This window comes from Lemur catta, chromosome 1 (assembly GCF_020740605.2).
Source record: "Lemur catta isolate mLemCat1 chromosome 1, mLemCat1.pri, whole genome shotgun sequence".
Classification (NCBI taxonomy): domain Eukaryota; kingdom Metazoa; phylum Chordata; class Mammalia; order Primates; family Lemuridae; genus Lemur; species Lemur catta.
This window is the reverse complement of record NC_059128.1, coordinates 126,676,693-126,697,896: the sequence shown is the minus strand read 5'-3', so window position 1 is coordinate 126,697,896 and position 21,204 is coordinate 126,676,693. Positions and strand designations below refer to the sequence as shown.

The window sequence follows — 21,204 nt, the reverse complement described above, 5'->3', positions numbered from 1 at the left end:
CGAGAGTTCTAATTCCTCTACATTCTTGACAACACTTGGTGTGGTCAGTCTCTTTAATTTTTGCCATTCTAATATGTGTGTAGGGGTATCTCATACTGGTTTTAATTTGCATTTCCCTAATAACTTTGAGCATCTTTTCATGCACTTATTTGCCATTCTTGTATCTTCTTTGGTGAAGTGTCTTTTTAAATCTTTTGACCATTTTTATATGGGGTTGTTTGTTTTCTTATCATTGAGTTTCGAGGGTTCTTTGTGTATTCTGGATATATATTCTTTATCAGACATATGCTTTCCAAATATTTTCTTCCAGTCTGTGGCTTGACATTTCATTCTCTTAACAATGTCTTTTGAGGAGTGGAGATTTTAAATTTTGATGATGTCTAAGTTATGTCTAACTCCAATTAGCAGAGGTTTTTGCCTAGAAGTTTTATAGTTTGAGGTTTTATATTTTTAGTTAATTTTTGTATATGATGCAAGGTATAGACCAAAATTCTTTTTTTCCTTGCTTGTTCTAGCACCGTTTGTTCAAAAGACTATCCTTTTCCCAATGAATTGCCTCTGCAGCTTTGTAGAACATCAGTTCTCCATAGATATGTGGATTTATTTCTGGAATCCATTCTATTCCATCGACCTATGTGTCTGTGTTTGCATCAAATCACACTTCATTGCTTTCTATAGCTTTATAATAGGTCTTGAAATCAGGTTCTGTTAGCCTTCTCATTTTGTTCTTTACTTGTTAAGTTGTTTTGGGCATTCTCAGTTTTTTTTTTTTTATTCCATATGAAATTTTGAATATGCTTGTCAGCTTCTACCAAAAAGCCCACTGGGATTTTTATTGGGATTGCATTCAATTCGTACATCAGTTTGGTTAGGCTTAACAATATTGAGTCTCCTGGCCTATGAAAAGAGGTATATATCTCCATTTTCCACCCTGGCTACCTTGAGCTCTGCTTGTTTGGAGGTCTTAGTACCCCAAGGGTAAGTGCTCACCAGGGGACATACCAATGACTCCACTGGAGAAAGAACCCCAATCAGCGAGGCATTCTGCCAGCTCCTACAGAGGAGGAAATCATGACTGATGTGTCTGAAGAATCCACAAGAAAGATGATCTCTGGAGAGTGCTCACTTCTGGAAAATACATTCCGGGGAGTGTTGGAAGAGTTTTGATTCTGTCAAGTTTGTTCAAGAAGAGAGAAAACAGTCATGCATGCTGATTTTTATTTATTTGTTCGTCTACATGGAAAGAAAAATTGGGGTTTTCCGGTCTGTAGCAATCGACAGATCTTTTCCAGGCCTCTGAGGCATTTGAAGATGCAATCAAAAGGAAAAACGTTCTTACTGTCTTGTCTGCATGAATTGTAGCACAGGACTAAAATACAGCAGGGATGCCGGGTCATGCAAAATGAATGTGATGTCTGTTGCACACTCATTGAGCCATCACTGGTGATTGTGTTCATATACTCTACATACATCCCAGACACAGAGCCCACTTGTGCCTTTAAAAGATTTCCTGTTTTCACCCCTATTCTAGTGTTGTAGTTCAGTACATGGACTCTGATTGTTAGCAGATGAATTCTGGCTCAGTCACTTTCTAGCTCTGTGACCTTGAGTAATTCAATTAACCTCTCTGTGCCTAAGTTTCCTTTCTGTAAAATGAGGATAGTAGTAATGTCTACTCCAGAATGTTGCATGGAGAATTAATTAGGATGATGTATGTAATGTTCTTACAACAGTGCTTGGCCCATGTAGACAATGAGTGAATGTTAGTAATTGTTAATGGTATAACTTGGCAATGTTTGCTCTAACGGGGCTTGCCAGGAATATACAGCTTTGACTTCCCCCTTCTCTTGCCAGCAAACCTGCAGACACCTGTGAAATAACTGTCATGGACTGAATTGTGTCACCCCCCCACTTCACATGTTGAATCTCACTCCCTAATGTGACTATATTTTTGGAGATGGCCCTTTGGGGAGGTAGTTAATGTTATAAGATTGGGGTGATAATCCCATAGGACTGGAGACTTTATAAGAATAAGAGGAGACACCAGAGCTCACCCTCTCTACGACACAGAAAGCAAAGGCCATATGGGGACATGGTAAGAGGATAGCCATCTACAAACCAGGAAGCCAGGAAGAGGGGCCTCACCAAAAGCCAACCCTGGCATCTTGATCTTGAACTTCCAGCCTCCAGAATTATGGGACAATAAATGTCTGTTGCTTAAGCCACCCAGTCTATGGTATTTTATTATAGCAGACTAATAACATTATGAAATTCCATAATTAAAACATTCAGTAAGGGACAGATTAGCAGTGCTGATAAACAGTCTCTGATGTCATCCTGGAATAGCACTTCTGTATCTACCATGGCAGGTCACAGAGGGGGACTCAAATATGCCATTGGGACTGCCATCCACTCGAATCACTCTGTGATAACTAATTTATTGAGACTTGAGGCTAGATGTACACACTAGATAGGCAGGATTAGTTGTTGTCCTTGGGGAGCTGTCACTCTTCTTTCTGCTTTTGGGCCCATCACAGAAGGTTCTGTAAGCATAAGAATCCCATTCGGTCACTGATGAGATCCTGGACTAGTGTGACCCTCATGTCAGCTGTGGCCTTCTATTACCTCGAGGTCTGGGTGATGCCGCCTGGAGTCCCGCTCATTTCTTTGGGAATGTCCGAAGCCCTTCCTTGGATTTCTTCGGATTCCTTGGGTGCTGGCCCTCCTGAGTTCCTGTCCTGCAGGGCTGGATTTGCACCCAGAACTGCCTTTCAAAACCTGCATTTATTGGCCAGGCGCAGTGGCTCACGCCTGTAATCCTAGCACTCTGGGAGGCCGAGGTGGGTGAATTGCTTGAGCTCAGGAGTTTGAGACCAGCCTGAGCAAGAGCGAGACCCTGTCTCTACTAAAAATAGAAAGAAATTATATGGAAAGCTAAAAATATATACAGAAAATATTAGCTGGGCATGGTGGCGCATGCCTGTAGTCCCAGCTACTCCGGAGGCTGAGGCAGGAGGATTGCTTGAGTCCAGGAGTTTGAGGTTGCTGTGAGCTAGGTTGATGCCACGGCACTCTAGCCCGGGCAACAGGGGGAGACTGTCTCAAAAAAAACCCAAAAAACAAAAAACAAAAAACTGCATTTACAACAAGCATTCGTGAATGTGGTCATCCTAACTGCAAATGTAGGGCTCCCAGGGAGAAAATTTAGGGCTGATGGGGAGGTGAGGCTCTGTCTTGGAATTTCCCTCCCACGTGTGCACTCTGCTTCTCCTTACCCTCCTTCTAGATTCTAGACTTTCCCAGGAACTCTCTTCCCTCTGGTGTGTAGAATTCAACCGGCTTCCAAGGCCTGAAATTGTAGAAACTCAAATAAGTAAGATACTTGCAGAACAAAGAATCTTCCATTCTAAGGCCATTTTGCTTATACATTTATTATAAATATATACAATATGTATGATATGTACATTATATGCATGATATACATGATATGTACATGACTTAATGAACAAATATATTATTAACATATTTATAAAAAACAAACGTCTTCTTGTTTCTTCTTCTTACTACACGAGGAATAATAAAGGCAATTTAGAGATGAAAAGAACTGTTGAGTTTGGGGATAAAGACAGACCTCTCAATTGAGATCAGGTCTCCTCCAATGCATTCACCGGCCTGTGAAAGCTGTTTGGAATTTACCTCTGAATTTGTTCTCAGGTGCAGAGTATTCAGAAAATGGAAAAGAAGATTATGCAAATCATCTCACTTTAGGAAAACTGGAGAAACATGCTTTTTCAATCTTTTATGAAAGTTTTTCTAATGTCATCACTAAATAATAAGCAAAATGAGAGAGAGAGATCCAACAAAGTTAAAAAGTTTTTTAGCTCATAGTGAAGTCACTGAATTTCCTAGTTCATCTCCGGGAAGATAAAGTCAGATTTGATGTCTGTGTCTTTTGACGCGAAATGGACAGCACAGAAAACCCATGCAGAGTAACCATGCAAATTAGGGGTAATTACTTTAAGGGTGCGGGGCGCTCGGAGCCCGGTTTGCGCCGGGCGAGCTGGGACGCGGCCGCAGCGGGGCGCCAGGGGCGGGAAGGGCCGGGCGGCGGCGGCGGCCGGGCAGCCCGGACTGGGTCCCCGCCCCGGCGCGCGCGGGGGGCCGGGCAGGGGGCGGGCGCGCGGCGGGTCCCGTGGCCGTGGCTGTTTTAAAGCGCGGCGCGCCAGGCCCGCCGGGGCTGCGCTTCCCGGGCCGGCGCCGCGGGCCCCCGGGTCCCCGCCATGCGCCCCGGCTAGCGCGTCGCCGGCATGCTGCGTCCGCTGCTGCTCGCCGCGCTCTGCCTGGCCGCGCGCGCCTGCCAGCTGCCCTCCGAGTGGCGGCCGCTGAGCGAGGGCTGCCGCGCCGAGCTGGCCGAGACCATCGTGTACGCCAAGGTGCTGGCGCTGCACCCCGAGGCGCCCGGCCTCTACAACCACCTGCCCTGGCAGCCCCACGCCGGCCAGGGGGGGCTCTTCTACGCGGCCGAGGTGGAGATGCTGTGCGACCAGGCGTGGGGCAGCATGCTGGAAGTGCCCGCCGGCTCCAGGCTCAACCTCACTGGCCTGGGCTACTTCTCGTGCCACTCCCACACCGTGGTGCCCGACTACTCCTATTTCTTCTTCCTCAGGTGAGCCCGGCACCGCCACCTCCTCGTCCGCCCCTCGGCGCGACCTCCCGAGGCCGCCGTCACCTGGAGCCAGGTGGGGAGTCCCCGTGGCTGCGGCTGCGGGAGTGACAATGTGCCTTAGGCTCCTCCCCTTGCCCGTCTTTACCCTCTCCCTGCTCGGTCCCCCTGTCTCTGCAAACACCCTGGCTAGCCCTGGCCAAGGCTGATGACAAGGACGACCCCTGTGCTGTGCGCGCAGAACGGGGTCGCAGGTAAAAGCCCAAAGCGCTTTGCAACGACCCGTTCGACTCATCTTTCTAAAACCTGGCTGGGAGTGGTTTGGGACGGTGAGAAAAACAGTCTTGGAAATCAGTCTGTCCCTGGCACTCTGGCTCTGCCCTTCCTAACTGTGATTTTGAGCGAGTTCCTTCTCGCCTTCTGTAGAACCTGCGTAAAGTAACAAGTGGGGCTGATTGAGACCAAAGCGCAGTCACTCATGCGAAGCATCTGGTGTAGGGTAGATGCGGGGCGACCCTCCACTAGCTCCTCTCCCCAACCACTTAAATGCGAAAGACGCGAATGGTGTGGAATGCAGCCCGGCTGTCCTCTCGCCTCATTGTCCCATGCCAGCTGCCGGGCTATTCCAAACAGCAAAGGTTTCTGGTGAGGGGGAGGTTTCTGCTGGGGGTGAGACCCTGGGTGACAGTGATTTGGAGAGTGCAGAAGTGAATCGTGCAGGAAGTCCTCACTCCAGGCCCCTGCAGTCTTGTGAAGTTCCATGCAAGTTGGCCTGTGGTCAAGATGGAACACATTTGCGTAAGAATTCCGTCAATTCTTATCGACTACTGAATTCTACTGAAATTTGAAATAGAGAACAGCAGGTAGAACCCTGAATTCATTGGCTGTTTTCAATTGAATCAGGTGATACAGGGCAACTGAGAAACATCACAATGGAATCTAACCTGTAGATCAAGATAGCCAGTGAACCAGCCCAAAGCTGTTGCAATTGGTAATAGTTTCAGTTTTGCCTTTTCATGAAGCGACACTGAGGATATTTGGAATGATCTGCCCTGGGTCTGCAGATCCACTTTTAGCTCATGTCGCTCTGGGAAAGAAAACAGTTAGTTCCACAGAGGGGTGTTCGTAAGCTCGTGGCAACACATGTTTTCCATATTGAAGCCAGAATATCTAAGTTTAGAATACACGTCCTGCTTTGTGTTGACTTGAGTGGTTTAGCTAAGCTAAGTTTTTTTTTTTCTTTTTTTAATTGCCGGGGAAGTATAGTTTCTAAATACAGTCAGCAAAGACAGAGAGTGCTCTTCTTGCTACAGAGAAACTGAAACTCAGATTTTTTCATGTTTTTATTTGGGAGAAATTCTGAGGACACAGCTATAAAACTATTCAACAACAAACTTCATTAAAAAAAAAAAAAGAAGCCTAAGTACTTGAACAAACATTTTTTTTAAATTTTTTTATCATGAAATATTATTTTTGTCCCATGGCTCTGTGGTGGTCAGCCAACTCGTTCATCTTTTGCTCTAACATTATTTACAAAAAGTTAGGGCAGATTTACAGAGGCAAACAGTAGTCTGATGGGTTTCCATTTCACGGGGCTGTCTTGCCCTGCAGTGTGTTAACAACTGCATATAAAGCATTCCTCCGCTGTTACTCTGGGACCACTGAGGCTCTGGTCAATGTCAGGGGATGGAGAGTGGCAGTGGAGACTTCCTGGTGGGCCCTACGTGCCCCCTTTGGACTGGGGTGTAACTCCCATCTCTCCTTTTCCTGATGACTTGATCAGTCTAACAAGTGATTCACACTGGGCTCTGTAAACATGTGCACTAGTGTTTATACTGCATTTGCTTTGTGCCAAGGGTTCCCCCCGGCCACCCCCCACCCCCAGTCTCACTCTGTTGCCCAGGCTAGAGTGCCATGGCGTCAGCCTAGCTCACAGCAACCTCAAACTCCTGCGCTCAAGCGATCCTCCTGCCTCAGCCTCCCGAGTAGCTGGGACTACAGGCATGCGCCACCATGCCCAGCTAATTTTTCCTATATATTTTTAGCTGTCCATATAATTTCTTTCTATTGTTAGTAGACACAGAGTCTCACTCTTGCTCAGGCTGGTCTCGAACTCTTGACCTCGAGCGATCCTCCTGCCTTGGCCTCCCAGAATGCTAGGATTACAGGCATGACCCACTGTGCCCAGCCCTGGTGTTTTATTTACTTACATTTTCTGTTGCAATCCTTATGGTATCACCAAGGAAGTAGATACTATTATAATCATCTTTTTACAGATTAAAATTTATGAATGAAGAAATTACTTTTGTGTCTTATAGAAGATAAGTAGCAGTGGTAGAACTTAAACCCAGGTCATTATAGCTAGGCTTTCTTTCACCAGAAAGTAAGGGACACTGTTTATGAGAAGGAAGGCCACTTGAGTGACTTGGAATAGACACAAATAGACAAACAGGCATGCACATACACACTGTGCCCCTACTTTGCTCAAACACATCTTTTTGAAAACCTTTAGGATAGACTCAGGTAGGGTGAGACAGAGAAACAGAGATAGTAACTGTAGTAACTCCCCTAATGACAGCGATGCGAAACATTGATGTGAGATTGGCAAGCCCATCACGGTGGTCTGTGAGTCTATCGAAGCTGGTACACCCCTGGCTGTCTGGTCTACATCTCTGCTTTTTTTTTTTTTCTCTCCCCCATTAGGATGGATGAAAATTATAACCTCTTGCCTCACGGTGTCAATTTCCAAGATGCCATCTTTGCAGACACTCAAGAAAACAGAAGAATGTTTTCCAGCCTCTTCCAGTTTTCGAACTGTTCTCAAGGGCAGCAACTAGTGACTTTCTCCAGTGATTGGGAGATCCAGGAAGACAATAGGGTAAGAATTGACTGGACCCTGTGCCAAAGCAAAACAATAGAATAGCTATATCTTGTATGAATTTTGTGACCAAAGGAGTTGAGAATACTCTTCCAAAAGCCCAGACCAAAGAGTATTATCCTCTCTTTCTCTCTCCCTCCTTCCTTCCCAGCTGTTATAAGACACTGCTCATAAACTTTGGATTCCTGAAGCTTTACTCTTTCTTTGATAAGGGGTTCTTCACAAAGTGTGGGAACAAGATGGGATGAAGCTTTGCACACTATGCCTCAGTTTCCTCTTTGGGAAAGTACTAGCATCTATATCACAGGGCTGGTGTAATGTGATTTAAATATGCAAAATATGTAAATCCCTTAGCATAGTGCTTGGAAGAGTAGTGAGCATGCAATACCTGCGGGCCACTATGACTGTTCTGATTACTGTCACTGACAGTATTGTCAGAGCTCTGAGGAATTGTCTTCGAGGAAAGAAAAAGTCCCCAAGGAAATGAAATAAAATAGCTATCCTAGCAAACACTTCTGCGATTCCTGACTATGGTTGTTAAGATGTAGGGGTACAGGGTGGCGAAGGTGGCTGTAGAACGTGTAGGGGTCAGGGTTATTTGGGATATGAAGATATAAAAGGATCTTCCAGTCTGGGCCAAATGCCAGAGTTGGCGGGGAAGTTTTCCAAAGCGATGGCATTGCCATACAGAGGCGGGATGACAGCGGGGCCAGGTCAGTCTAAGCCCGTGAGTGGGATCATTCATGGTCCATCTTTCCAAGTCCCCCATCAGGGACATTTTCAGGGCTATGTGACAGACTGCTGGGAAAGCTCTGATGTGTGTAGCGCATGAAGGACTTTAAGTGTGTGTGTTAATGAGCCAATTTGCATATATTAGGTGGCTCCCTTTTTGCACTCATGTGCAAAGGACTTGAGGGAAGTGTCTTTCTCTTGTCTGGTGGGTTGACCCAGGGTAGCTGCCTCGTTCTGCCAAATGTCCTCATCTTCTGCCCAGGGCTCCCTGGCCCCTGGAGCCCTTGTTCATACTTGTGCATGTGTAACCAGCAGGTACAGTCAACTAAGGGAAATTTTTTATTTTTCTTTGATTATTGTGGAGAAGTTTCTTCCTTAGCTCTTCCCTACTGACAGCAATCTAGACTCTTCTAACCCCTCCCCCATGGTTTGCCAGAATTTTCTGAACATGTGTCCTACATTTTGCTCCCAACATGGTTCCCCCCACCGACCCCCTACTTCTTAATCTTTGCTGTTACCGACAGGAATATGCTGAACTGGACCCACCAAGTCTTAGCCTGAGTATCTCAAGCCTGAGTCACACCTAGTATATTCTAAATGCAACCTTTTTAGGCTTGGCCCTTTGGCTCTCCATACTGAGGGAGCTTTGTCTGTATAACTAGACCCTTGATAACAGCAGATTTATGTCAAGAGAGTAGATATTATTCCAAAAACACTTGAGTAGCGTAGTCCCCCAAATCTTAAGCTACATAACTTGTTACCCCTATGGTCACATAATCACGCTATTAACATTTTTCTGGAATTAGATTTTTCCATCCTTTGGCAAAAAAAAATAGAACAATAGGACCGTGGAGAATTGTTCCAGTGTGAAGGCAGATCTATTTTTGTTGGTCAGATGTTGATCTTGGGGAGAAATCCTTTTTCCCTCTCCCTTTGCTCACCCTGATGTCTTAGATAACAAAGTGTGGGAGTGCTCCACGCTCCAAGGAAGAGTCAAAACTTGGGGGTAGGAAAATAATTGTTCCAGATTGTGGAGCTTCCATGTAGCCAAATATAGAAGTTCCATCTGAGGTTCCCTGCGGTTTTCCAGACCTTTGCTCATTCCATTTTTATTCCTTGCTTGGAAAGGGACCACATAAGAGCTAAATAAAATTAGCTCATTCGTTTATAACTTGATTTGAAACTAAAATTAAATTTACTTTTAAGAATTTTGTGATGTTCCCTGAGTTATTTATTTTCTTTTACATTCTTTGGAGTGATTAAAGCAGTTGTGAATTGATGATCTCAGATGTATTATTGACAGTTACTTGTTCCCTTCTTTAAGAAAAACTAAAATGTTTCTTTTTCTGTGGAAAGGTAAGCGTCAAATTATGTATCCTACCCAGGACAAGTATATCCTATTATGTCAGAAGCAGCTAACATTTTCCCCCCAACCTTAGGAGGGATCAGAATTGCTGTTCAGGTTACCTTTTTATCAATTCCAGTAGGAATAGGTGTTAGAGTTTTGTTAATCCTTCGAATGTTCTGAGAGCAGCTATGAACAGCCCTGGACTTTTTCCAAAAGCCTTTCTTGTGTTTCGTGCTGTGTCTTAGATTACAGATCATGCAGGCATGTTAGCGAGCTCTGGTGTTTTCTATCGCTGATGCTGTTGTTCTCGGAGCTTCCATTCAGCTCGCACAGTGGATGCAGACTAGTTATGTAGGGAGCATTTCATTCTCTTGGCTGATAATTCTCAACCTTATGCATCTTGGAGGATCACATGAATCCAGGACTCTGGAATCGATTCAGAGGTGAAGAGATAGAACAGGAGGAAAATCTTATGTAGGGAAACTTTTGCGATGCACACCCAGGGTGACGTTCAACTCGGTCCCCGGGAGCAGAGTCCTCCCACACTCTGGTTCTTTTCCAGGGTATCTCCGTCTTCCAATGTCCCACCCACACATTAGTAAATAGCAACACGATCTCGCTTTCAAAAGTTGCCAAGAAGTCAGCAGCGTTGCTAAGTGCTCAGTGCCTCTCTGGTTCGGTGTCACGGTGTTAATAGGACTTGGGGATATCTTTGGCACGCTGGAGCGTCCACCAGATTTACTGACAGGATTCTCTCCACGCCGGCCAAAGACATTTTTCCCTCCTCGTTTCTCTCCTACTGGGTGAGTGGAACAGTCAAAACAGAAGTTGGATATTTTTCCCTCTCTGCCAGGACTGTCCCATAGGACCAAGACCCGGACCAACCCATGCTGACATCAGGCTGTCATAAAAATGTCATGGGACTGAAAAAAAAAAATCTGTGAAGGTCTTGCCATAGTTTTCTTCTTTCCTCTTTTGGAGTTGGGAAGAATGATGGGGGGAGTTGTCCTCTAAGCTGCCTTAGAAGGAATGTAAACCATTAGAAGATGTCAACTGGCTCTGCCGTTTCTGGAGGAATGACCTTGGGCAGGTCCCTTAATTTCTTGTAACTTAAGTTTTCGCATTTATAAAATGCAGCTTAGGCTGGGTGCGGTGGCTCATGCCTGTAATCCCAGCACTCTGAGAGGCCAAGGCGGGTGGATCGTTTGAGATCAGGAGTTAAAGACCAGTCTGAGCAAGAGCCGAGACCCTGTCTCTACTAAAAATAGAAAGAAATTAGCTGGACAACTAAAAAAATATATATAGAAAAAATTAGCTGGGCATGGTGGCGCATGCCTGTAGTCCCAGCTACTTGGGAGGCTGAGGCAGGAGGATCACCTGAGCCCAGGAGTTTGAGGTTGCTGTGAGCTAGGCTGATGCCACTGAACTCTAGCCTGGGCAACAGAGTGAGACTCTGTCTCAAAATAAATAAATAAATAAATAAATAAATAAATAAAATGAAATAAAATGTGGCTTAGATAAACTGTCGAAGGTTGTTGTAAGGACCTAATTAGAGCACATGTGTGAAAGCACTTTGTGAACAGTGATGCAAGGGCTTATTACTGGCAATTGAGCATTTTGAAGTATTAAAAACTGCATATTTTTAAAACTTAAATAAGCTTCCTGCGGCCTCCCAGGGGGAGTCCTGCAACATCCCACGGCAGAGTGATGGCATTATGACGGGGTATGTGTTGGAGACAGGCATGGAGGAGAAGGAAGTGCACAATTTGATTCCACAGAATTCACTGGGTTATTTGCAGGGAACGTATTTTAAAAAAAAGAAATAGTTTATTGAATAAGAACACAACATTTGTGGGTTCCCAAATCCAAAAATATAAAATGGCAGCCAGCAGTCTCTCTCCCACCCCTGACACCCAGCCACTCGGTTCCTGCCCACCCTCCAAACAAGTAGTTGCTGTTAATAGTTTCTTGGGTGAACATGCAATGAGTGTTTTTATCCAATAATAATCCAAGCCTGTGTTACTACCATCCTCTTTGACACAAATGGCAACACACTGTGCACACTTTGCTATACTTGGCTTTATGCACAAGTAGGTCTTGAAGATCTTTCCATATCATTTCCATATATATGGCTTGAGGGCTAGACTGGGTGGAGGAAAAAAGAGATGAAAACCAAGAGCTTTCTCCGTACACTGGATAGAAACTCAGTCTTCTGGATAGAAACAAGGGATTTCTCCTACAGTTTCTGCCACGTAGCTCCATGACTCAGCCCCCCTTGGGTTAGGTTCCCCATTACCTTTAATTGTTTAGTGTTCAGAGTTCAGGTCGTTACTTTTGTATTATGTGCAGAGATTTTTAGTTATAATCAATAGGAGTCCTAAGCTCCCTTGATTGGCATCGGAAACTGATGTTTCTGTCTGCCTGGACCTGTTAAGAACATACAGTCAAGCTTGGGTGGAACATACAGAAGGGACAAACATAAATGAACCATATTTATTTTCTGATGATTGAGAGCAACGAGGAATGGGAGAGAGCATCTGTAGTTTCAAAAGTGAGATTTGAACGCCAAATAGATCAAGAAAATCGGAACTCGGTTCATCCAGATACTCCATTAAGAGCCCTAGAACAATTTCATGTAAAGGTGTCCCTGCAAGTGTGCTGAGGTAGGCGGGTGTCACAGATCATTGGGACAAGAACAAAGATATTCACTCCGTAGGGAAGGAGGAGTATTGCTTCTGTTCAGCAAGTGTTTGATCACCTGTTAAGCGCCCCCTCCTCTATATTTATTCTCCATTGATGCTGCACCCAAACTCAAACGTGTTAGTTTCTTAAAAGTTAGTTGCAACGTAGAATCTGAAACTTTATCAATGAACTTTTTGTGTTCTTACATGAAAGTCCATCAGTCTGTCTTGTACTTTGAATGACTTTTTTTTTATTACCATGCTGATTTTGTAACATGATGCATTGACCATTTGGAAAATACTAGTTACTGAGTTGCACAGATCTTCCAAAAGTGGTAAGATTTTATTATATACAAAACCCTAGTCGTTAATATCACCATTGATCACATGAGGAAAGTATTGGGAAGCTGTCAAACTCACAGGGGAAAATTTCCTAAAATTCTAATTTTTGTTTGAGAGTTCGAATTCCATCACTGACAACAAACACTGTCTCCTTTGAAGTGACAGGCTTACTTTTTTCATTTTCAAGAAAATGTCTATCAAATACTCAAATCTGAATTAAATATAGTTTGTCACTTCATTCTTTCAAGCAGAAAGCGTTTCATGAAGAAAGCCATCAGTTCAGCTCAGAACTTGAGACAACTATCTTTGGTAGGTAGCAGAAGTGCTTTATGTGTATGACATACTTCTTCAGAGTGTGCATGAAAAATATGTGCTTAAGGGTCAGGATTTAATAAAATTAATAATTTTTACTACTTCATGAAGGACATTTCTAAATTAAACTGGCTTTTTTTCCTTATTATGCCAGCACGCAGCATTGAAGAAATACAATGACTCCTGGTGTGATTTGGTGTCACAGCTTTGATTTGCACTGAGTGGCCAGCACTTTAACTCAGCTTTGCTGTCGCACGAGCGGTACAAGTGTGAACACAGTGAAAAAGACAAATAACATCTTAGTAGTATTCCCAAAATAGTTTTGATCTTACGGATCTCTTCAAAGAGTTCTGGGGACCCTAAGAATTTGCAGACTTTGAACACTGCTGCTCTACCGTGGTGGTGGAGAATGGTAGAAGAGGAGGTGTTGACCGAGCCAAGTGCTGGAAGTGTGCATTTCAGGGTCTGAGCACAGGGAGGTGCGTGACCTCAATGTGGGGCCCAGAATCTCAGAAGACCTGGAGTAAACACTGAGCTTGGAACGATTTCAGCAGTCAGGCTCTGGCCCTGCTAATGGTAGGAGGTTGCACAGGTAGGGTTGGGCCAGGTCGTGGAGGGCTGTAAACACTTTTATAAAGAATCCAGGGTGGAGATTCAGGGAGGTGGGTTCCAGTCTGGACTGTGCCATCTAGCTATTGGTGATCTTAGGCAGATCAATTCATCTTTTTTGATCTTTGTGCTCAATACATAATTAATACTGTAATGCTCAACAAATACTTTATTCATTGAAGTAGCCTTTGTCCCTGGAAAATGAAGGGGTTTTATTTTATTTCTCTGAATGTTCTATAAACACAACACATCCATGCTGTCCTTCCTATCAGTCGAGTCAGCTGAGGCCCAGACCGGTTAAGTGGAATGTGGGTGGTGAGTGAGAGTTGGAAGTGAGACGGTGTCTCCTGACTGTACCTGTTCTGCTCCCCTCCCTCCCAAAGCAGAGAGACTTTCTGCTTACAGAGTAATCATTGCTTCCCTGACCCGCTGTCTACCTACCTTCCTTATGTACCCACCTAGTTTGGTTTTGTCCTCTAATGATGCTGTTAATGCACGCTTTAGTTTTCTTTTTTTTGTTGAGACAGAGTGTCGCTTTGTTGCCCTGGCTAGAGTGAGTGCCGTGGCATCAGCCTAGCTCACAGCCACCTCAAACTCCTGGGCTTAAGCGATCCTACTGCCTCAGCCTCCCGAGTAGCTGGGACTACAGGCATGCACCACCACGCCCGGCTAATTTTTTCTATATATATTTTTAGTTGTCCAGATAATTTATTTCTATTTTTAGTAGAGACGGGGTCTCACTCTTGCTCAGGCTGGTCTCGAACTCCTGACCTTGAGCGATCCACCCGCCTCGGCCTCCCAGAGTGCTAGGATTACAGGCGTGAGCCACCGCGCCCGGCCTCACGCTTTAGTTTTCTTTGTAGCACTTATCACAACCATAAGTAATGATTTGTGACCGTATTGGTTTAATATCCACGTCCCCCATGGTTTACAGGATACAAACTCCATGTAAACTCCTCCTGATTCATTGTCATATTTGTAGGACCTGCACCTAGTAGGTACTCATGGAGATGAGTGACAGTGTCACCAAGAAGAAGGGGATTATTAAGTGTCACGTGAGTGGTGTGGGCAAGAAATGCCTTGGAAAGTCAGAAAGGAGAGATCCGTGAGACCTTGAGTATTGCAGGAAGGTTTCAGAGGAGAGAAGGGGTTTCAATTTGGACTTTGTACCCAGAATATACTGCTTTCAAAGTGCTTTTGAGCTATGTAGGGTCATGCTACTCACTACCCCCTGGGTGAAGGCTGCTAACACACTGTCAGATTACTATTACCAGGTCATTTGCTTGCCACATAGAGCCAAAGCTGTGAAGTAGGTGGGGTTGGGGGTTTTCTTATTCACTCATACCTTCATTGTACGTATTTGTTAAACACCTACTATGTGTCAGGCCCTGGGAATGCAAAAAGGAACAAGAGAGCTGCATTCTCTCCTGGAGCTTGTTATAGTTGGGTGGGGTGGGAGATGGTCACTATATCAATTAAAGTGTTAGTCAATAGGAAAACTAGCAGAATGATAGGGGTTTGGCCAAGAATTAGAAGAGGGCTATATGGTGGAGAGGGTCTGCTAGTTACTTTAGATTGAGGCGATGATGTCTACACTGAAGTCTGAATGGCCTGGGGCCAGCAATGCAAAGATGAGGAGGAAAAGCATTCCAGGGGGGAGAAGGAGCTGGTGTGATTGGCCCCCAGGATGGAAAGAGCTTGGCCTTCTTGACAGGTGGGAAAGTGAACGAGCACCATGGCGGGGCATGCAGCGAGCTGAGTTTGGAGGGGTGAGCAAGGCGAGAAGTTTAGGTCTGTGTGCTTTGGGGACGCTGGCTGTACGGAGTGGTGAGTCTGATCGACATCTCAGGGAAGTTAACACTCTGGCTGCCGAGTGAAGCAGGGACCAATGGAGTGGGGACAAAGGTGGAGACTGGGAGGCCATTTAGGAGACTATCCAGGCAAGAGTGACAGAGGCTTGGATGAGGGGGTGGCCGGTGGCTCTGGAGAGAAATGGCTGGATTCAGATGCGTTTTAGAAGCGGAGCTTTCCCTGTGTCCTTGTGACTAATTTGTCCTTGACCACAGCCCACTCTTCTGTCCCCACTTTTTAAGACTCTTGCTATGTCCTCTTCCTACAGGGCCTTGGCCACCCCCAGTGTGTTGGCCACTGCCACGTTTTGTGCCACACAATGTTATGCTTCCTTTGGGAATATTTGTGCCTTAATTCATCCATAATCTGCCTGGTTGAACTTACAGTTTTAAGGCAATCATCTACATCTGGGCGGGGCTTGAAAATGGAGTTCTAGGCCCTGACTCGGACTGACTTCATGACTTTGGATGTCGCCTGACCGCTCTATGCTTAGTTTCTTTAGCTGTAAAATGGATCTAATTGTGCCTACTTCGCCGCGTTCATAGCACCGCAATAAAAACAAAAGCAATTGAGGTAACATGTTAAAAAGGATAGAGTACTGGGTATGTGCGAAACGTCATGTTGTGGCTCTCGTGTCCCCTTATGTACCCACAAGATCTCGAGGCAGATGGGCCTCTGTTCCATCCACGGGGACTTTTGAGTACCCCTGCGTCCTGAGCACTGTGTTATGGGGAATGTAGCAGAACTGAACTCAAGTGACTCGTACAGTCAACCCACATGGAAAGACGGATATTCCTGCCAGGCCTGGAGGGGAAGGATTTGTTAGAGAAGGCAGTGAGTTCGGATGGGGGAGGGATGCGTACAAACAGGCACAGAGGCGAGCGTGTGCGTGCGTGTCAAAGGACAGGAGAGCTGCGTGGCAGGTGGCCCACGCTCCAACTTGTTTCTGAGTGTGGGCAGCTCACGCTAAAAGGAGATGTCCTCCCACATGGCGTGGTGAGGGTTCGTGACTACACCATGCGGGCTGTCGTTTCTTTTTTCATTTTTGGCCATGAAATAAGTTTTATTTGAAACAATTATTTTATCTGAAACATTGACTCATGCTACATTATATAGGTTTTTGGTTTACATTTTTATGGTTATTACTTTTTTAAAAAAAATCATTGGAATAATTACAGATTCACAGGCATTTGTAAAGAAAGGTACAGACAGGTCCTGGGAACCCCTGTTCCATTCTTCCTACTGTTAGTGTCTTGTGTAACTGTGGTTCAATATCAAAACCAGGTAATGACGTTGGTAAAATCCACAGAGCTTGTTCCTATGGTGCTAGTTGCACAGGCGCTCGCGTGCACGATAAACGCACGCTTCGATTAGCCCTTAATAAGGTACCTTATTCTCAGGCTGTTACCAGGGAGATGGACCGCAGCCTGAGAACTTAACCTTGAGAGGAAGGAAACAGTATTCCAAGAGTCTTGTGGGCTAAGAAATAGAGTTCTGACTTCTGTTCCCAAAGTCTCTTGCAGTTGCTTATGTCATTAAATCCTCCTTCGGGTCTCATTGTCCCCACGGGGACATGGGGTCTGAATGTGGGGAATGTCCTTGCAGGGGCTGCCCAGAGAGGAATGAGAGGCTCATAGGCTCTTTAGCCACAAAGCTGTGTTTTTAAGTAAGAAATGATCATTTATTTCCCCGCTGCCTTGGAAGCAGAAACTGTGCTGCCATCTGAGCTCTCCCTGTGGACATCTCGGCTCATGCAGACTTCCCTGGGGAAAGGGACAGTGTCTTTGCTTTTACCCTTTCTCCTTCCTCCACCTCCCCTCCCCGGGGGCCCTTCATTTCTGCCTCACCCCATCACCCGTCGGGCAGGTGACCAGCAGGCTGAGCTCTCCCCATTCTCATGCACGCACTGAGGTCGCACAGACCCCTGCGGACATTTCTGGGGCTCCATCGCAGTGGTTAGAACAAACACTGCCTGGGACTCTGGGGCCAGAGGGGATCTCCTCCTGTCTTCCCCAGACTAGTTTAGCTGTCGCCCGGCAGACCCTCGGGGGTGCTGTCAAGCTTCAGTTCCTCTCATCTTTCTTTTAGTTAAATCAGCTGTGACACCTGGCAGAGCCATGCTTCCCCTGGGCGTCTAAGCAAACCCAGATGCTTCCAGCATGTTCCGGGGGCTCGGGGCCCCAGAGATCACCCAGTGCACTTGAGGCCAGTCAGTTTATTTTGCACAGACACAGGATGAAGAATGTCGGGCCTAGAAGGGACCTGAGGGGTTGTCTAGTCCAACCGCTTCGTGTAACATCACAAAAGAATTTTATAGGGAAACAAAGCCCAGCTCACAGCTGTAACTATTAACACGTGGCCTCCTGATGCTGTTTTGACTTTGAATGCAATAATCATTTCAATGATAAAACTATTAAAAATATTAGCAGAAACTAACACAGGGTTCCAAAGGTGCACAGGCCTTTGTCACAGCTTTATAGTGAAGCAAAACTGTCACACTGAAAGTCCATTGAACTGAACAGGTGGATGTGTACAGCACATACACAAAAGAAAGGGACATTCTTGCATGGTACCAGACGGTAACTCTTGAGGGGCTCTCTAAATTGTTTATTTGCTCTATGAAAGCATCCTCTTCTGTTTCCTTATTCTGAGGCTGGAGAGAAGGGTGGATTTCCCAGTTTTTAGGGAAATGGGTGTCATTGTGCCTGGAGACCAGATTGGCCTGGGTGCTGTCATATGTCCTTTGTCTGTCTGTCTGGCTGGTTCCTCTCTGGTTCTCCCCTTCAGACCCCAGGTGGGCGCCTGCCTTTCTGCACCCAGCCCCGCCTCATCTCTCTCTGTCCCATCTCCAGTCCCCACGGTTTCTTCTGTGTCCCAAACACCTTCCTGACTGTGTCGTGCAATCCAAAGGCTCTGTTGGATAGTCGAAGCTGATTGGACAGAATAACTCGAATTAACCGTCTTAAAGGGTACTGGTACTAATAGCTTAATTCATTCTCTCCCCATCGCCATTTACATTTGAAAGCTTTGATCCCTTAACCCAAAGACGTGAGTGGAACAGGCACTTCAAGCACGAGCAGGGAAAAGAACTTCTCTTTCCTGGATGACACATTGGGTCCCTGAAACCACAGAGCTGACACCATCTGTGCACAAGCCCAGACCTGATCGTCCTCTGCCCTGTTGTTCTAGAGGAAGATGAAACCTATTTGTACTCTAGGTGTGTCTTTAAGGAGTATTTATCTGAAACTGCTAATGAACAGGAATCCTGTCTTTCACATCTAAACGTGAACAGTAGGAACTTTATGAGCCTGCTAATGATGAAATATTAATATGGTTGAGGGAGTTAGCAATAAATCTTTCTTTCCTATTAGTTGAAAACTGCTATGAAGTCCTATTGGAAAGGCCCTGTGAGTGCTTAAGGGGTGGGGAACCTGCAGCCTCAAGGCCACACGTGGTCCTCCAGACCCCCAAGTGCAGCCGCTTGACCGAATCTGAACTTGATTAAATCCCTTCATGAAAAGGATTTGTCCTGTAAAATTTGGATTCGGTCAAAGGCCATACTCAAGGATCCAGAAAGGCCACATGTGGCCCCAAGGCTGCGGGCTCCCTGCCCCCACATAACTGATTGATTGAAACCCTCCATGAAGGTCACTTCTGTAGCCTGTAGCCGATCTGTGTTGAAAACATGTTTCTCTCATGCCTGGGGTCTCGTCTTTTCTGGAGAGACCCATGCAAGGAAGTTGGCTTTAGATGCTATAGTTGTCAGCACTGCAATCGGCTGCCAGCCCCGCGGGGTGGTGGAGTTGCTCTCTTCCTGTGAGAAGCTTTGTGGACACTGGTACTGACATGCATTTAGGGCCACTAAGGAAAGACTGAGAAGGCTCTGCTCATTCTCTTACAAAAGCTTTCCAGTGGTGAATGCCATACTGTGATGCCCACAACCGCCAATACCATTATCCAGGGGTATTGTTGTTGCTTTTTTTTTTTTTTTTAATAGACTTTATTTTTTAAGTAGGTTCACAGCAAAATTGAGCAGAAGGTAGTTCCCCATAGACCCACCCTGCCCGGTCCCCACACGATACAGCCACCTGTGGTGTGAACATCCCCAACAAGAGTGATACGTGTTACAGTCTGCGAATCTGCAGTGACACATTGTTACCCTGAGTCCACAGTTGGTGATGAGGTTCACCCACTTCTGTGGGTTTGGACAAATGCACGGTGACACGTGCCCATACAGAGCAGTCCCACCGCCCTAGGAATCCCCTTCGCTCCCCCGATTCCCTCCTCCTCCTCTCATCTTACTGGATTTTCAGCAAGAATTAAACTATTTTGCATGCGGACAGGGCCGACTTAGAGGTTCACGTGTTTTTTTAAATCTATTTGTGTTGTCAAACCCTGAGTCAAGTGTGGTTCACGGATCAGATGGAGAACAGTAAATTCTGTAAATACCTCTCCTCCCGGCTGTGGATTCTTGCCCTGATGACTCGACCCTGTGTGGTGGAGTCCCCCGCCTCGGAATTCCTGGCCACCCGCTCCCCATCCCTGCCACCCCCAACACACGCTCACTTCCTGTTGTTCCAGGCGATCTTGTAAAGTAGGGACTTCTGTATCCTGGAGCCCAACATGCAGTAGCGATAGCTCGGCAGACGCTCTGTGAATGAATGAATGCATGTGCGTGCATGCGTTGTCGCCAGCAGGATGACAAACTTTTTATTTTTCATCGTGGTAAAAACGCGTAACCATGCTCAGCTACCAGGTCCTAAAACCCCACTCCTTTTTGTGCCTACTGCTCCAAGCTTGTCTCCCTTCCCTTGCTGCTGCTGCCCCTGCCCGCCCCCCTGAGGGAGACAGGGCCAGATGGCGTGTCCAGAGACATGGGGATTTTGTGTCTCGGCCCACCTGGGCGCGTCGCTCTGGGCAGAGAGAGCAAGGGTGAGAGCTGGTTGAGATCGTGTTGCTCCGGGGTCTGGATCTGATCTGGGAGGCACGGGGCTTAAAAGGCCAATACCAAAAAATCTTACCTACGCATGGATTTGCATCTCCTGCCTTTAAGACAGTCGAAGGAGAAGTAGAAGGACATGTCTTGGGGCCCAGGGTCATGGCTGGGCTGGGTCCTGAATTTCCAGCCTGGCTCATTTCAACTCATTGAAGCCAGGGGAACTTAGATCTTACACCTGCACATTAGGGCTGGCCTAACTCTGCCGCCCTTGCTGACTTGCTGAAAGCCTGGTAGGGGTGAAATGCTTTGAGGCCTTTCTGTAGAAGTTGCTGGTTAAGTGCACACTGTGTACATTTCCTCCAGCAAATATCAGGGCTACCCTTCATGTGGCAGCGGGTGCTGGCGGCAGAAGAATGACTGTTGGCAGGACTTGCCCACCTAATTCCCGGCAGGTGGGCACCTGCCTGTTCAGAGCCACCTGCACAAAAGGGAGTCTCTCCAGTCCCAAGACCATAAAAGGGCTGGTCCCATATGGATTGGCCCATCCTTGCAATGGTGGAAAAGCAACCAGGGGTGAATTGAGTTGGTGGATTTGCCTTCTCTTTAACTGCTGCTGAAACTCGCCATGTTCGTGTTCCTTTATAAGGCCAAATTGATGCCCAGCAGGTGCAGCAAGGGCTGAGCAGAACTCTGGAAGGTTCCTGCCTGTCCAGAACTTGGGCTGGGTACTAGGCCCCAGGGGCACCTTGGTTTGTTTCCATTGGAGGGCAGTGGGGAGGCCTGGGGTGTATGTGTGGGGGAGATTGTGGTGGGTCCCCACCAAGTCCTTTAAGATGGGCAGAGGCCTGG

General features: G+C 46.2%; 1 protein-coding gene across 1 annotated transcript in view; it reads left to right on the top strand.

Moving 5' to 3' along the window:
• Positions 1–4,307: 4,307 nt before the first annotated feature.
• CCDC3 (coiled-coil domain containing 3) overlaps positions 4,308–21,204 on the top strand; it is a 68,733-nt gene continuing 51,836 nt past the window's right edge. The window contains exons 1-2 of the mRNA XM_045533499.1: positions 4,308–4,666; positions 7,367–7,541. Of these exons, the coding sequence (XP_045389455.1) occupies positions 4,308–4,666; positions 7,367–7,541 (534 nt within the window). The remainder of the gene's footprint in view (positions 4,667–7,366; positions 7,542–21,204) is intronic.